Consider the following 16,747-nt stretch of genomic DNA (forward strand, 5'->3'; position numbering starts at 1 on the left):
CGGGAGCCCCTCCACCATTCATCTGCCTCCTTTCTCTGAGGGACAAGCAGGGGCTCTCGTGGCGTTTGTGAGGCAGCGGCGCCCTCTGCTGGCCGCCACGCGCAATGGCTCGCTGCGCTGGTCGCCACTGAAGCGCAGAGGGAAGGGAGGGCCGGGGCTGCGCTTGCGCTCTGGGCCCAAGACTCTGGGCGCCCTCCCCAACGGGGCTGAGCTCGCAAGTCCTGCCTCCCTGCCCGTCTGGCCCTGTGCCGGGAGCCCCCGGCTGGCGGGTTCTGCCTGAGGCCCAAAAGGGTTCGAAGGAGGAGGCGGGGCGCCTCGTGCCGGCCCTCCCGCTTCCCCTTTCCTCAGGCTCTGGGGCGCCGGGGGCAGATGGCAGCCTGGCTGGCAGGGACGACACAGGCTCCCACGGGCAGAGGCCGGAGGGTGGCGTCCCTCCTCCCATCAATGGAGGGAGCTTCACCCTCCTTCGCCGAGGTCCCCAAAGTGCCTTCAGGGCAGCCTTGGCTTCCTCCCTGGGACGCTGACACGTCCTGGCTGGTGACTGGGCCGGTCCCTCCCCCCGTGGCCCAGCCTCGTGGCTCTTCCTTCACCTCGGAACCAACTCCCAGACGGGCTTCCGGAAAACTCTGTTTGTGTCCGGGAAGAAGGAAAGTGTGAAAACCCAGTAGGAGACAGGGGGGCGTGTCCCCACGTGGCCTTGTGGCCACCCCTCCTCCCTCCCGTGGCGCCTGGTGACTCGTGTTGGGACGGGCCTGCTCTCGCGTCCCAAAGGGGGCCCGAGGCAGCGGGGCGGGCTGTGGTTGGGGAGCTGGAACAAGCAGCCGTGGTAGGAGGCCTCCCTGGCTCGCTCGTGACCGCGGCACAGCCTGAGCCACGGGGAAGTCTCCGGAAGAGGGCGGGAGCAGCAGACTGGCCTCGGCCCTCCCTGGAAGCCTCCTTCCGCCAATCACGAGGCTGCCCCCTGCCACGGAAGCCCCCTCGGCCCAGGACCCCAGAATGAGCAGGGCCTGCAGGGGGAGCCTGGCGGGGAGGGGACGGCGCGGCTCCCCGAGGGCCCTGCTCTGCCCCCTCTCTGCTGCCCAGGACGATGTGGCCTCTGCGGGTTGCCGGGCAGGCTCAGCACCATCTTCCAGAAAGCCCGCCTGGACCCTCCCTCCAGAAGGCCCTCAGAGAGGCGCAGCCGGGCGAGTGGAAGCCCCCGCCAGGCCCTCCATCCCCCTCCATCCCCCTCCTCAGCCACCCCTGGCTCGGGGGCTCCTGGAGGGTCACGGCCGGGAGGGGTCCCCCGAGGCTCCACAGCCCCCCCCCCAGCCTCCCCGCCGGCTGCTGTTGGGGGGGCCAACGGCGTCCGGAGACCAGGATGGCAGGGCCGGCCCTGGGGACGGCGGGCCTCAGCGGGGGGCGGGGAGGCCCCCAGGCCAGCACGGACCCGGACTAGGGCAGGCATCCTACGAGTAACAAAAGCGACTCCTCCGCGGGCCAGCCTGAATCTCCCTCCGCCTCAGTCTTCCCCCTGTGCTCAGGCATGCCCCGAGGGGGCCGGGCCGAGCCAGACATTCCCCAGAGGCTGCTCTCAGGGTCTGCCCTTGCTGGCATCTTTGGGAGCCGCCCCCAGAGGAGGGGGGGGGTCAGAGGGGGCGGGGAGGGTCACGGGAGGAGGCCACGTCCATACAGACGGCGCATGCCGAGGCCCCAAAGCCAAGCACCAATGACGCAGGGGGGGGGGAGGTGTGGACGGAGGCGTGTCCACCGAGACCCCGGAGAAAGCGGGGAGGAGCCCCCCGTGGGGGCGTCACATGGTCTGGGGGGCTCGCGGGGAAGAGGAGGGGCCTCCCTCCCTGCCAGGACGCTCTCCCTTGGCACAGGGAGCCAAAGAAGGCGGGGTGGGGGAGGGGCTCCCGCTGCCCCGCCCGCCCGCCCCGGCCGCTCACCTTCGGACTGGAGGGTGTCCAGCGGCGTCTGCGTCTCCTTGCAGTAAGAAACGACCTCCCGGGGCAGGAAGTCCACTTGGGTCACCTTGGACACGCCCAGCTTGTGCAGCCTGCGCCTGGAAGGACAGACGGACGGAGCGGGCGTGAGGCGGGCAGGCGCCCGCAGGCAGCCCTCGCAGTGCCAAGCACAAGGGGGGGGCATAACTCATGGGCTCCTCCCAGAGCCTCAGGCTCTTCTTCTACCACCTGAGGGGCAGGCCGGCTCCAAGGGCGGGACTCCCCCCCCCCCCAACTCGGGCACAAGGTTCTGAGAGAAGGCAGTGGGGGGGCCAAAGCCTCCCCCCCCCCACCCCATCCACGGCTTCAGCCAACTGACCACTAGCGAAGAGTCCGAGGAGCACCGGGGGAAGAGCCGCACCCAGAACCCGGGACTTGTTCAGCCTGACAGTGCTTCAGTCATCTCTCCCAGGGCCTCCCCTGCACCCCCAGCCCCTGACCCCAGGAGGCTCTCTCCGTGGCCTGTGGCCTGGGGTCAGAGCAGGAGGACACGGGCTTCTCCACCAGGATACGTGTGTGCGTGTACACACGGGTGCGCAGGAAAGCAGCCTCTGTCCAGAGAAGCTGTGCTTGAGCAGAGCCTGGAGGGAGAGATGGTGCTCCAGGCCGAGAGCACAGTCTGGCCAAAGGTGTGGAGGCCAGAGCTGAAATGGCAGCCAGGGACCAGGAGATCTGTCCGAAGAGACTGAACAGTGCGGCTCAGCACAGAGCCTGGCAGGGATCCAGGGAAGCCAGCCTTCACACGTCGGGGAGGGGGGTCCACCAGGACTCTCCTCTACTGCGGGGAGGGGGCGGCCCTGCTGGGCACCTGGCTGTGCAGAGGCTGGAGGCAGGGAGGGCAGCGTCTCTGACGGACAGACATACGGATGCTGCAAGCCTTCCGGGGCCTCAACAGACAGAAAGGGGGTCCGGAAGAGGCTGGGGAAGGAGCTCTCCATCGGATGGGGGCGCCTGAGGTGCCTCCAGGACATAGACTCGAGGAAGAGATTGAGCCGGGCCCAGGAAAGCTGGGAGCCCAGCGGAGTCGGGGAGGCCTTTGGGGGAATCCCCACTGGAGGGCAGGGCAGGAGAACCACAAGGGGACATTCGGGAAGACCCAGAAGGTCATCAGCCTGAGGCCAAAGAGGTCACAGGGGCTCCAACCACGGTCCATCGGAATCACGCCCCAAACCCCAAAGGCCAGCTGGGCGCTCAGGCCACTGGCCGGGGAAGCCCCTTCCCTTCCCCCGAGGGTCTCCCTGACTCCCCCAGGCCGAGAGGGGACGAGGAGGCCAGAGGAAGCAGAGGGCGACCAGGCAGGCGGAGGGGACGCCATCCTCTCAGAGAGGGAGAAGCCGCCTTCTCCCTGGGCGTCCAGGGAAAGGAGCAGTGCTGGGGCGCCTGGGAAGCAGGAGGAAGGGAGCAGAGAGCCAGTGAGGAGACGCAGCTGCAGACGGGAGCAGGGGAGCGGCAGGGCGCAGACTGGCCCTCTCTGCCTGGGAGTCTGGAACGCACCCCAGTCCTCAGGGCTCCCTCGGCACCTCTTGGGGCTCTTATGCCTGTTCTTGGGGGCACCTCAGGCTCCCTCTCGGGCTCCACCTCAGTCTCCATCTCGGGCTCCACCTCAGTCTCCATCTTGGGCTCCCTCTCGGACTCCATCTGGGGCTCCCTCTCGGGCTCCGTCTCGGGCTCCTTCTCAGGCTCCATCTCAGGCTCCATCTCGGGCTCCGTCTCGGGCTCCTTCTCAGGCTCCATCTCGGGCTCCTTCTCGGGCTCCGTCTCAGTCTCCATCTCGGGCTCCGTCTCAGGCTCCATCTCGGGCTCCGTCTCAGGCTCCCTCTCGGGCTCCGTCTCAGTCTCCATCTCGGGCTCCGTCTCAGTCTCCATCTCGGGCTCCCTCTCGGGCTCCGTCTCAGTCTCCTTCTCGGGCTCCGTCTGGGGCTCCTCCTCGGGCTCCGTCTCAGTCTCCATCTCGGGCTCCGTCTGGGGCTCCTCCTCGGGCTCCGTCTCAGTCTCCTTCTCGGGCTCCATCTGGGGCTCCTCCTCGGGCTCCGTCTCAGTCTCCTTCTCGGGCTCCGTCTGGGGCTCCTCCTCGGGCTCCGTCTCAGTCTCCATCTCGGGCTCCATCTCAGGCTCCTTCTCGGGCTCCGTCTCAGTCTCCATCTCGGGCTCCGTCTCAGGCTCCATCTCGGGCTCCGTCTCAGGCTCCTTCTCGGGCTCCATCTCAGTCTCCATCTCGGGCTCCGTCTCAGGCTCCTTCTCGGGCTCCATCTCAGTCTCCATCTCGGGCTCCATCTCAGGCTCCATCTCGGGCTCCATCTCAGGCTCCTTCTCGGGCTCCGTCTCAGTCTCCATCTCGGGCTCCGTCTCAGGCTCCATCTCGGGCTCCTTCTCGGGCTCCCTCTCGGGCTCCGTCTCAGTCTCCATCTCGGGCTCCTTCTCGGGCTCCCTCTCGGGCTCCGTCTTGGTCTCCCTCTCGGGCTCCGTCTCAGTCTCCATCTCGGGCTCCCTCTCGAGCTCCGTCTCAGTCTCCCTCTCCAGCTCCCTCTCGGGCTCCATCTCGGTCTCCCTCTCAGGCTCCGTCTCGGGCTCCTTCTCGGGCTCCGTCTCAGTCTCCATCTCGGGCTCCGTCTCAGTCTCCATCTCGGGCTCCGTCTCGGGCTCCTTCTCGGGCTCCATCTCAGTCTCCATCTCGGGCTCCCTCTCGGGCTCCGTCTCAGTCTCCTTCTCGGGCTTCGTCTGGGGCTCCTCCTCGGGCTCCGTCTCAGTCTCCATCTCGGGCTCCGTCTCGGGCTCCTTCTCGGGCTCCATCTCAGTCTCCATCTCGGGCTCCATCTCGGGCTCCATCTCAGTCTCCATCTCGGGCTCCCTTTTGGGCTCCATCTCAGTCTCCATCTCGGGCTCCGTCTCAGTCTCCCTCTCGGGCTCCGTCTCAGTCTCCCTCTCGGGCTCCATCTCGGGCTCCGTCTCAGGCTCCCTCTCGGGCTCCATCTCAGTCTCCATCTCGGGCTCCGTCTCAGTCTCCATCTCGGGCTCCCTCTCAGGCTCCGTCTCAGTCTCCCTCTCGGGCTCCATCTCGGGCTCCGTCTCAGGCTCCGTCTTGGTCTCCCTCTCGGGCTCCGTCTCAGTCTCCATCTCGGGCTCCCTCTCGGGCTCCGTCTCAGTCTCCATCTCGGGCTCCGTCTCAGTCTCCATCTCGGGCTCCCTCTCAGGCTCCGTCTCAGTCTCCCTCTCGGGCTCCATCTCGGGCTCCGTCTCAGGCTCCCTCTCGGGCTCCGTCTCAGTCTCCATCTCGGGCTCCCTCTCGGGCTCCGTCTCAGTCTCCATCTCGGGCTCCTTCTCGGGCTCCCTCTCGGGCTCCGTCTTGGTCTCCCTCTCGGGCTCCGTCTCAGTCTCCATCTCGGGCTCCCTCTCGGGCTCCGTCTCAGTCTCCCTCTCGGGCTCCCTCTCGGGCTCCATCTCGGTCTCCCTCTCGGGCTCCATCTCGGTCTCCCTCTCGGGCTCCGTCTCGGGCTCCGTCTCAGTCTCCATCTCGGGCTCCCTCTCGGGCTCCGTCTCAGTCTCCATCTCGGGCTCCCTCTCGGGCTCCTTCTCAGGCTCCGTCTCGGTCTCTGTCTCGGGCTCCCTCTCAGGCTCCATCTCGGGCTCCTTCTCAGGCTCCATCTCGGGCTCCATCTCGGGCTCCATCTCAGTCTCCATCTCGGGCTCCCTTTTGGGCTCCATCTCAGTCTCCATCTCGGGCTCCGTCTCAGTCTCCCTCTCGGGCTCCGTCTCAGTCTCCCTCTCGGGCTCCATCTCGGGCTCCGTCTCAGGCTCCCTCTCGGGCTCCATCTCAGTCTCCATCTCGGGCTCCGTCTCAGTCTCCATCTCGGGCTCCCTCTCAGGCTCCGTCTCAGTCTCCCTCTCGGGCTCCATCTCGGGCTCCGTCTCAGGCTCCCTCTCGGGCTCCGTCTCAGTCTCCATCTCGGGCTCCCTCTCGGGCTCCGTCTCAGTCTCCATCTCGGGCTCCTTCTCGGGCTCCCTCTCGGGCTCCGTCTCAGTCTCCATCTCGGGCTCCCTCTCGAGCTCCATCTCAGTCTCCCTCTCCAGCTCCCTCTCGGGCTCCATCTCGGTCTCCCTCTCAGGCTCCGTCTCGGGCTCCTTCTCGGGCTCTGTCTCAGTCTCCATCTCGGGCTCCGTCTCAGTCTCCATCTCGGGCTCCGTCTCGGGCTCCTTCTCGGGCTCCATCTCAGTCTCCATCTCGGGCTCCCTCTCGGGCTCCGTCTCAGTCTCCTTCTCGGGCTTCGTCTGGGGCTCCTCCTCGGGCTCCGTCTCAGTCTCCATCTCGGGCTCCGTCTCGGGCTCCTTCTCGGGCTCCATCTCAGTCTCCATCTCGGGCTCCCTCTCGGGCTCCGTCTCAGTCTCCATCTCGGGCTCCTTCTCGGGCTCCCTCTCGGGCTCCCTCTCAGGCTCCATCTCAGTCTCCATCTCGGGCTCCCTCTCGGGCTCCGTCTCGAGCTCCGTCTCAGTCTCCATCTCGGGCTCCCTCTCAGGCTCCGTCTCGGGCTCCACCTCAGTCTCCATCTCGGGCTCCACCTCAGTCTCCATCTCGGACTCCCTCTCGGGCTCCGTCTCAATCTCCCTCTCGGGCTCCATCTCGGGCTCCGTCTCAGTCTCCATCTCGGGCTCCATCTGGGGCTCCTTCTCGGGCTCCATCTCGGTCTCCATCTTGGGCTCCCTCTCGGGCTCCTTCTCGGGCTCCATCTCAGTCTCCATCTCGGGCTCCATCTCGGGCTCCATCTCGGTCTCCCTCTCGGGCTCCATCTCGGTCTCCCTCTCGGGCTCCGTCTCGGGCTCCGTCTCAGTCTCCATCTCGGGCTCCCTCTCGGGCTCCGTCTCAGTCTCCATCTCGGGCTCCCTCTCGGGCTCCTTCTCAGGCTCCGTCTCAGTCTCTGTCTCGGGCTCCCTCTCAGGCTCCATCTCAGTCTCCATCTCGGGCTCCGTCTCGAGCTCCGTCTCAGTCTCCATCTCGGGCTCCCTCTCGGGCTCCGTCTCGGGCTCCACCTCAGTCTCCATCTCGGGCTCCACCTCAGTCTCCATCTCGGGCTCCACCTCAGGCTCCATCTCGGGCTCCTTCTCAGGCTCCATCTCGGGCTCCATCTCAGTCTCCATCTCGGGCTCCCTTTTGGGCTCCATCTCAGTCTCCATCTCGGGCTCCGTCTCAGTCTCCCTCTCGGGCTCCGTCTCAGTCTCCCTCTCGGGCTCCATCTCGGGCTCCGTCTCAGGCTCCCTCTCGGGCTCCATCTCAGTCTCCATCTCGGGCTCCGTCTCAGTCTCCATCTCGGGCTCCATCTGGGGCTCCTTCTCGGGCTCCATCTCGGTCTCCATCTTGGGCTCCCTCTCGGGCTCCTTCTCGGGCTCCGTCTCAGTCTCCATCTCGGGCTCCATCTCGGGCTCCATCTCGGTCTCCCTCTCGGGCTCCATCTCGGTCTCCCTCTCGGGCTCCGTCTCGGGCTCCGTCTCAGTCTCCATCTCGGGCTCCCTCTCGGGCTCCGTCTCAGTCTCCATCTCGGGCTCCCTCTCGGGCTCCTTCTCAGGCTCCGTCTCGGGCTCCACCTCAGTCTCCATCTCGGGCTCCACCTCAGTCTCCATCTCGGACTCCCTCTCGGGCTCCATCTCGGGCTCCGTCTCAGTCTCCATCTCGGGCTCCATCTGGGGCTCCTTCTCGGGCTCCATCTCGGTCTCCATCTTGGGCTCCCTCTCGGGCTCCTTCTCGGGCTCCGTCTCAGTCTCCATCTCGGGCTCCATCTCGGGCTCCGTCTCGGGCTCCACCTCAGTCTCCCTCCGTCTCGGGCTCCATCTCCACCAAAGCTCATCCGCCCAGACCCTGCCTCGGTGGGCGTCTCCTCTGCTCTCCGTGGCCATTGCGTGGACGCACCTGTGTGTGTCCATGTCATCTTCCCCAGAGGAAGGTGGTGGCACCCCAGGCGGCCATCAGAGAAGCCTGAATTCCTGGTTGTGTGGTAGGAGGAGGCAGAAGGCCCCCCAGAGAACCCCGGACACCCTGGGGTGCGCCGGAAGAGCTGGAGAATCGGGGGAGCCTTGGTGGCCGGTGCCCCTCCCTCACGAGCCTGTGTCACGGTCCGAGGAGCCCCCCGGCTGCCCCTGGCTGTCCTGCCGGGCACTCAAGCAGGGCCGACCTTCGCGTCCTTCTTGTTCCTGTTTCCATTTTTTAGAATCAGTGCTGTGTGTTGAGAGCGGTACAGACGAGGCACAAAGCCAGGAAGTGTCTGAGGCCACATTTGAACTCGGCACCTCCATCTCCTAGCCTGGCTCTCCATCCACAGAGCCATCTAGCTGTCCCCCTGTGCAGCCTCCAAAGATCTGGATTCAAATTCTGCCTCAGGCACCTATAAGCTGAGTGACCTTGGGCTTGTCATTTCACCGCTCCCAGCCTCCACTTCCTGCCAGGGCTGGCCCGAGGACCAGGGGAGGCAGATAGTGCCTGCTAAGTGCCTGAGGTGCTTGTGCGATGCCGGCTATCCCTGGGGCAGGGCCACTGCGAGTGCCTGGGCCTCAGTGACCTCCTCGGTTAAGGGGAGACGACCCCCGTGGTCTCGAGGCTGGCTGGGGTCTGAGCCGGTCCCTGAGGCAGGGGGGGCCCCTCCGCCTTTGAGCCTCCTCCCCGAGGGCGAGAAGCCCTGCTGCCCGGCCCCCAGAGGTGGACACGGGGCACCCCAGAGCCCTTCACCGTCTCCCTTCCTTTTGCTGACTCGGGCCACGCCGGGCGTGGCGGGGGGAGGTTCTGGAGCCCGGCCTGGCCCATGAGGACCCCTCCCTCGCTACAGCTCCCACAGGCTTCTCCAGTGGCCCGGCCTGACTGATGGGGGGGGGGGCAGGAGAGCTGGGAGGCACGCAGGATGGGGGGGCGAATAAAGGGTCCCCGACAGAAAGGGAAGCCCACGCGGGGTCAGGCCAGGCCAGCTGCGTGGGGGTCAGCGGCGGCCATCTTTGGGGGCGGCTTTTCCTCCTTCACCTCGGGGGCAGGTTCAGCAGGGGGCCAGGCGAACGCAGCCCCCCAGCCCGAGGGACCAGCCAGCGGGGAACAAGAGAGCGGACAGATACCCAACGTCTGCGTCCGTCTGGAGCTGCAGCACTGAGGGGTCAGTGTCCCACTGCAGGGTCCTAAGGCAGCTGGCGAGCAGGCGTACAGCACCCAAGGGAAAAAACACACAGGGTTAACGCAAAGGGTGAAGAAGCCGCCCGGGAATCAACCCCACACCGACGGCCCAGCGCAGCACCCTCCGAGCCTGGCCGGCCTCCCCCGCTCCGTCGTCTTCCAGCCACGGGCAGAAATCGGCCTCGGCCGAGGGAATGATATGGGCGTCTCCGCCAGGACTTTGCTGCTCCCTACTTGTCTCCCCTGCGTCTGTCCCCGCTGTCGGAGTCCCCCCCCCCCGTGTCCCCCAAAGCCGTCTGAGCGCGCGTCTCTCTGTTAGGCGAGCGACTGGCGCGCCACAGGCGTTCGGCCATAAGGAGCGCCCACTGCGTCTACCCCTGTCTCGTCCCAAGTTTCACTTTGGTCCTTTTCCTGGGATCGCTCGCTTTAAGAGAACGGCTCTGTCTCCGCTCTCTGGGGCATTTCCTGGCTCTCGGCTGCCTGCCACTAAACTGAGCAGAGTGCTGAACGATGGCTGCCTTCCTTGGCTCTGTAGCCCCTCCCAGGCTGGGGCCTGGGTCTTCCTCCCTTTCGGGGTGTTAGCGAGTGGTGAACGACGGCTGGCCCCCCGAGCCCAGCCCTCAGCTTTGCTTGGCAACCCCTTTGTTTTCACCTGCCTCTGGTCCTCCTCTAATTCTCAAAGTTTCTTCCTGGATGCTCGCTTGGGCTGTAACTTGTTTATTGCCTCACTTTGGCCGTCGCCTTCCCGTTCCGGCACTGCGGCCTTTCTCTCTCCCAAACACGATACCCTAAAACGGTGGTCTTGGTCCTCTTCTTCTTCAGAGTGCCGAGCAACATCGCGGGATATTTCCATGTCACCATCCTCTCCTTACGTGGCCATCCTTATGCCTAGTCCTTATGAAGGTCCGCACCCTCTTCCTGTACGTTGGGCCATCGCTCGACCCTCTTACTCTTTCTGCCTCTGGACATTTGTGATCGCTTTTTCTGGCGGTGTTCCTCTCACACCTCCACCCAGAGGATGGCAGCACGCCTTTCATCTCCTCTTTGATCTTTATGCTTTTTTAGTGTTTTCTTGGATTTGTCCAACTCTGGAAAAGCTCCATCCGTAGCCTCCTTTAGCTGCCATAGAACTCCATGTCGCTTTGTAACTCGGTTAGTTCTGTACATCCATCCGTGCTCCATGTCACAAACTTCCTACTCTGTTCTGCTCCAGGGCCCAGGCGGATCCAGAGACAGGTCAGCCAAGGGGAACAAGCTATGCACTGGGGGAGAAGCTGAACGCAAGCATCCAGCGAGCCCAGGACGAGAAGTCTGGGCCCACTGAAGACTCCAGGATCGTGCGCCCCCTCTCACTGTTGGGGCCCCAAACCAACCAGTAGGAACGTAGAGGCCCCCTCAGGCATCCCCAGAAGAGCTCCTGCACCCCCTGCCCTGCTGCCTCCCAAAGCGTGGTGCTCAGTGGAGTCCGTGGCCCTTGCTCATCCTGCACACTCAGTACCTTTCAGCAGGAGCTTCCTTCCTTTCACCCAACCAGAGTGACGGGCATCTTCTTAAGGCTCTGAACCTCAAACCCTTCCCGGATCCTCTCAAGCTCACTGTGAGGACGCTGCCCAGGAGGCAGTTCTGCTGATGGGGAAAAATGCTGGGTGGCAGGGAATTGCTTTGCGGATTGGCCTCCACTTGTGTGGAGGGTCTTGGAAGTCTAATTCTATCCCTCTGTCCCCCTCTGGGCCACATGGACCCCCCTGGCAAACCCTCAGATGCTGGGGCAGCTGCCTCGTGCCTGACTCCCCAGGGCTCCCTCTGCTCTTCAATGGGAAGGGAAGCTTGCAATCCTAGCCAGGCAGCAGGGTGAAGGGGTCTGCTGCTGCTTCGGGATCCCAGTGGAACGGCCCAGACAGGAGGGGATTCAGGAGCCACCCTGATTCCATTTCCCAAGCGCCCCTTGAGTGCCAGCTCTCTCTGCATTGGCACGGGAAGTGCAAACGGTTCCCATCCCCAAGCATTTCCATTCCAGCGGGGGAGACACAAAAACTCTAGTCCCTGAAAAATGGGACACTGCAGGTGTCGAGAGAGAATGGAAGAGAGGGGCTCCTGGACAGAACTTGGCGCGACATCCAGTTAGAGCACGTGACCTGAACGCAGATGCCACAAGAAGAGAGGCCTGCGGGCAAAGAGACGAGCTGGAGCCGAGGCCGTGCCCAGGGGAAGAAGGGCACGGCGCTGCCCCACAAGGGCGGGAGGCCTGGGAAGACAACCTGCCTGGATCTGGAGATTGCGAGGTCATTGGCAACTTGGCGGGGTGCCCTTCCAGGGGAGAGAGGAGCTTCGAGACCAGACTGTGGAGCCTATGAAAGGGGATGAGGGGGTGGCTTGGGAGTGGCTCTCTGTTTCTTTGGGCACTTTAGGGTAGGAGAACTTTGGCTGTCCGTTGGCTTGGCATGTGTAGACACACTCCCGGACGAGAGGGCAGATCAAGGATGGCCCATTTGGTTCCTGCGCTTCTGGAGCTGCCTGGTTGCCGTAGGATGTTGGCGGATTCTCTCTGGAGAACAAAAAGGAGGCGCGTAACGCTTCGAGATGGTCGCTGGTCACCAACAACACGGTTTCTGGCGCTCCTTGGCCAAAGGTCGGTGCCAACGATGAGCCCTGATGTGGCAGGTGCCGGCAGCAAGTGAGGAAACCCGAGGAGACTTCCTCTTTGGGGCAGCACAAAGATTCCCTGCTGGGGGGGCCTCCTGCCCTCCCTACCTAGAGTTCTGCAGACGGTGACTGGACGGCCTCGTTCTCCAGCCTTCAGGACGAGCCCTCGCGTTTGCCCTCACGTGTCTTTTGCTTCTGTCTCCTGTAAGCGAGGGCGCCGGACTGACCTGGGCTCTGAGGCCCCATCCGGGGCCGAGTGGGGGGCCCACAGGTGGGCTTGCGCCCAGCGGGTGCCCCCTCGGGGAGCGGGCCGCTGAACCAGCCCAGCCCCCGAGCCTCGTGCCCACACCTTCCATCCCTGCAAAGGGCAGGGAGGCTGGCCCGAGCCTTCCATCTGCTGTCGGCAGCCCCGCTGGGCTGCTATTTGAGGAAGGAGGCCGGCCGGATCCGCCTGACACGATAATTACAGCAGGGGAGTCCCGCGGCCCGCGAGCTGACAGCCACCAACGCAGCCTGCCCACCGCTGCCAGCGAGGACCCTTGTGGTCCCGATGGAGCAGGGCCACCCCTGGACACGTGGCCTGAGGCTGAGGGAGGGGAGCCTGGAGGAAAGCCGGCCACGCTCACCGCCTGGGCCTGGAGAACCGGCCCCCGGGCTGGGGCGGCTGCTTAGAAAGTCGGGCGGCCAGACACCATCCCCTGGGGCTGCGCTGAGCCCTCCGAGTGAGGGCGCCCTCGGAAAAGGGGTCACAGGGGGCTCAGTCCACTCAGCGTGGGAGGACAGCTCCTCGCCTCATCCCCCCCCAGATCGCGCTCACCAGGCTGACGTCTTCCTGTGTGCAGCCACCTAATCCTTTGCGAGGCGCCTTGTTCTCCTTCAGCTACTCTCAGAACAAGGCGCCGCGCCAAGGATGACGTCACCGGACGTCATGCTGCATGTGAGCAGCGCCACATACGGGGCTCCTCTCACTGACCACCAATAAAGGGGTGCCCCTTCCGGAAGTGCGCGGGGGGCCGCGGTTGGGGGACCCCTGCCCCAGAGGCTTGACCGGGCACCAAACAGCCCAGGCTGTCCCGACTGGCAAAGGGGCCAGGGTGGGCTGCGTCCCCAGCGTGCAGAAGAGAGCCCGCCGGAGAGGGCGGTCCCCGGTCTCCATCCCCCCACGAGCCCCTCTGGTGGCATCCTCGCCTCTGTGGACCTGCCAATGGCCTGGCGCCTCCTTACTGGGTGGAGCTCCCTCGTCTGCCCGGCCTCCTGCCGACGGGCCTCGCAGCTGTGCAGATTGGCCGCCCTCGGCCAGCTGTCGGGTCCCTCTTCTGGGCCTCAGGAGCAGGCAGGCCCTGGCTTGGTGGACAGTGTAGGGAGGAGCAGAGGCCTGGGTGCGAATGCTGCCCCTGACCCTCAGGAGCTGGGGGACCAAGGACCAGGCCCTTCCCTCCTCCTCCTTTTCTCCCCTCGGAGGCCCACCTCCATCTCTGAGCCTGGAACGGGCCCCAAATGGTGATGGCGGGAGGCTCCTGGACGGCCAGCATGGAAGAATGGCGCGGCCCCTTTCTGCCCAAGAGGATGGCGCCCAGAGCAGGACGGGGGGTAGAGATGGGAGCAGCGACGTCCGGGCACGTCCTTCTCTCCTGGAGCCTCAGTTTTTCTTCTACGGAATGGGAATGGTGACGGCCCGCAGGGGCCCCTGGGAGAGCCAACGGGAGGACGCCGGTAGCGTCCCAAATGCTGCTGATCCAGAGGGCCAAGCTCAGAAGTGGCGGCACGATCCCCGAGAGCTCGCGGGTCCCCGGGATAGCGGGGGCGCCTTCTGAGAAGCAGACTCGGGGGCCGGCCCAGAACTAGCCCGCCTTCACCCGGAAGAGGCGACAGACGAGCCGCCGAGCTCAGGCCTCGGAGCGGCCGGCGTGGCCAGGATGGAAGCCAAGGAGGAGCCGCACAGAGAAGGAGGAGGAGAGAGGAGGCCTGTGCGCGGAGGAGCGGCGGAGCGAGGAAGGAGGAAGGGAAGCCCACACTCGCTCTCTTCCCCGGTGCCAGGCCTTGGGGGAGCCTCCACAGAACTCCTTTGGGCCTCCGGACGGGGCGAGCCGGCACCTTCCCAGGCTGTCATCTGGACGGGCCAGACGTGGGATTCCCTGGGGCGGGAGCGTCCCCCCCGGGCCCAGGACCTCCTTCTGGCCCTTCTCAGAGGAAGGAGGACGTGCGGAGGGGAGAATCCAGCACCTGCCTCCTCCTGCATCCCACCCTGGGCCTCGCCGAGAGGGCCCCAAGAGGGGCTCAGGGCAGCTCCTCGTGCCCAGAGTTTGGGGCTTTGGAGCCCCTTGGGGAGACGGCCGAATCGTCCCCTCCCACAACGGTCCGCGTGGCCCCAGCTCATCTTCTAATCTCTGAGCCAGGGTGGAGCTGGGCAGTCAGTGGAGCTGCGTGGGGGCCCCCGCTACCTCCCTCAGAGGGTCTGTGTGTCCTAAGTCATCCTCAGGTCAGGCCGGGGGCGTCCAATACTTCCCAGAAAGCAGGAAGCAGGAGGGTCGGTGCTTTAGCAGCGTCTAAGCAGCCAGAGAGGTCTGGAGGCCAAGGCAGGGGAGATGTCCGGGTCCGGACCCTCTTGCTGCCCTGCCAGCTCTGAGCCCGCTCCTGGGAGAGCCTCGTCCCCCATCGCCTTCCCCCGGACTTGGGCCTCTCCTGTACGATCTTCCGGCTCAGCCCTCCCGGCACCCTCCTCCTCAGTTAGGCTCCTGCCACGGCCTGCAACCTCCTCGCCCCGCTGCCACCTCCAGCCCTCTTCCTTCCCCTCCGCGAGTCAAAGCCTCCCTGGAGCTTGGCGGCTCGACGCCCGGCCTCCAGGTGCTCCTCCAGCCCCTGCCCGTCTACAGGAGAAGGTCGGTGCCCGGCGCGTGCTTCCCTCTGCTGCCACAATCCCTGCTCTGGGGGCCGTCCCGGCTCCCCTCTCACTCCTCTCCATCCCCTTCCGCTCCCTTGTCCCGGGTGGCCTCCCGGGACGCCTGGAGCTAGTTGTCCCTGGACCTCCGCCGTCCAGACGGCTCAGGCCTTTGAGCTGGGGCTTCCCAAGGCTCCCTCTGGGCCGGGCAGAGCCGGCCAGCCCGATTTCTGCCCAGACGCCAGAGGGAAGCCTGGCGAGGTCGTGGCTGGGATCACAGCGAGATGCGAGGGATGGACAAGCGAGCATCAGGGACCCGGAGCTAGGAGAGCGGAGCTGACGCCTGCCACTGGAGAAGCCCTCGGTGGACTTTGGAGGCCGGCCAACAACGAGAGGAGCCACTGGCTGCCCCCCCCGCTGCCCCCCAGCTCTTTTCCCTCCCCCCCCTGCTCTTTCCCCTCCCCCCAGCCCCCCCCCATCTTCTCCCCTCCCCCTCTCCCCTGGCTCCGCCTTACCTGCTCAGCACTCCCAGGTCTCCAGAGTCTTGGCTGCCGGCTTCGCTCGGTGTGCTCGCTGATTTCGAGGAGGGAGACAGGGGGGTTGGGACTAAATAATGAAAATAACAGGTATCCCATGTTACAAAGTGCAGCGTCTGCACTGCGGACCAGCGAGCGAGGGAGCGAGCGAGGGAGCGAGCGGGCGGGCAAACGCGGCCAAAGGAAATCGACCAAATGGGCGGGAGATTGGAATGAGACAAGGAAAAAGAAAGAAAAGGAAAAGGGAGAAAGTCACGTGAATTTGGCACCTTCTGGGAACTCCGGTCGGTCGCAGGGCGCTCACCGGGCCTCGGGCCGGCCAGAGTGGCCAGTCCAAGTCAGTGGCCGGAGGGTCGCCCTGCCTGCTCGCCATCGCCACAGCCCAAGGCCGAGCCCTCCCCCCTCCCCGCTCCCCGCAGGCTCCATTGGGGTCTGCCCCAAGGAAGGGAAGGACCCCCAGCTATGGCTGCTGGCCGGCTGGGCTCTGAAGGTGACGGGGATGGCACACAAGGCTCGCGGGGAGCCCAGCCCAGGCTCCTGCACCAGCCTGGAGAAGGCAGATGCACTCCACTGGGCTGCCGCCACCCTCGTGGTCTCTCATTTACTTAAAAGGGGGTCTTCTGAGCTGCCATCTGCAATCTCCCCGGGACGGCGGGCGACCAGCCTGGAGGGGCCGCGAGCAGAGGCCCCCCAACCATGCTGGGCTGGAGTTCGTGCGGCCGGTGTTGTAGGCCTCTGACTCCCTCGGCCTCGGACGAGCCCTGACCCCCCCAGCTGTCCAGCCTCCTGACCTCAGCGGCCCCGTCTGTGCCACCAGGGGGAGCCCTGCGGGGGGGCCTGCTCACAAGGGTGGACTTTGGGTCTTGCTGCCCCCCAGGAGGCCCAGTTCAAGGGCGGCCAGAAGCCCCTGAATCACAGAGCAGGGCCTCCAGGGTTGTGCCCTGAGCCCCTTTCCTATCGCCCTAAAGGACACCACCAGGGGGAGCCCCGACCCAAGGCAGGGCCGGCCTCACCAAGGGTCCCGCGTGGGCCCCTTGGCCATTCTGGTGGAGGTGGCCCAGGAGAGCCCTCCCAGGAGCCCATTCGCGGGTCAAAGCTGACCCTGCACATCAGGCCGTGAGCAAAAGGGTCCGCCACGGTTCTGCCCGGCCGCCCCCCAGGCTGTGGCCCCACTGACACATCTGGAATGATGCAGTGAGGGGGAGAGTGAAGGCAGCCTGTGTTCTCTGGGGTCTCCACGCTCCAAAATCCTGGGCGAGCGCGAGGGACGTTTCCCACAAGGGAGGAGGAAAAGGGTATTCCTGGCTCCGCCGCCCCGCTCGCCGTCGGCCCCTGCCAGGAAGGCTGGCCCAGGAGGGTCTGCTCAGACCTCACATAACACCACAGCCCAAGTGCTCGCTTGGCTCCGCTGTCCTCTGGCTGGCCACTGGGAGCCAAGGCACGTCCTGCCTGCCCAGGTCCACATGTGGGAACCCGGAATGGAGCTGTTTCTCAGGGCGCCTGTCTGTGACTGGCCGCAGGACTGGCCGGCTCACGCCCCCCCCTTATCCCCCAACTCCTCTCC

General features: G+C 65.6%; 1 protein-coding gene across 1 annotated transcript in view; it reads right to left on the reverse strand.

Moving 5' to 3' along the window:
- The window catches only part of DYNC1I1 (dynein cytoplasmic 1 intermediate chain 1), a 111,072-nt gene that overhangs the window by 48,786 nt on the left and 45,539 nt on the right, over window positions 1-16,747 (reverse strand). Inside the window, 3 exon segments of the mRNA XM_056800685.1 lie at window positions 1,932-2,047; window positions 9,072-9,140; window positions 15,163-15,253. Of these exon segments, the coding sequence (XP_056656663.1) occupies window positions 1,932-2,047; window positions 9,072-9,140; window positions 15,163-15,253 (276 nt within the window).

This window comes from Monodelphis domestica, chromosome 5 (genome assembly GCF_027887165.1).
Source record: "Monodelphis domestica isolate mMonDom1 chromosome 5, mMonDom1.pri, whole genome shotgun sequence".
NCBI classification, from domain to species: Eukaryota; Metazoa; Chordata; class Mammalia; order Didelphimorphia; family Didelphidae; genus Monodelphis; species Monodelphis domestica.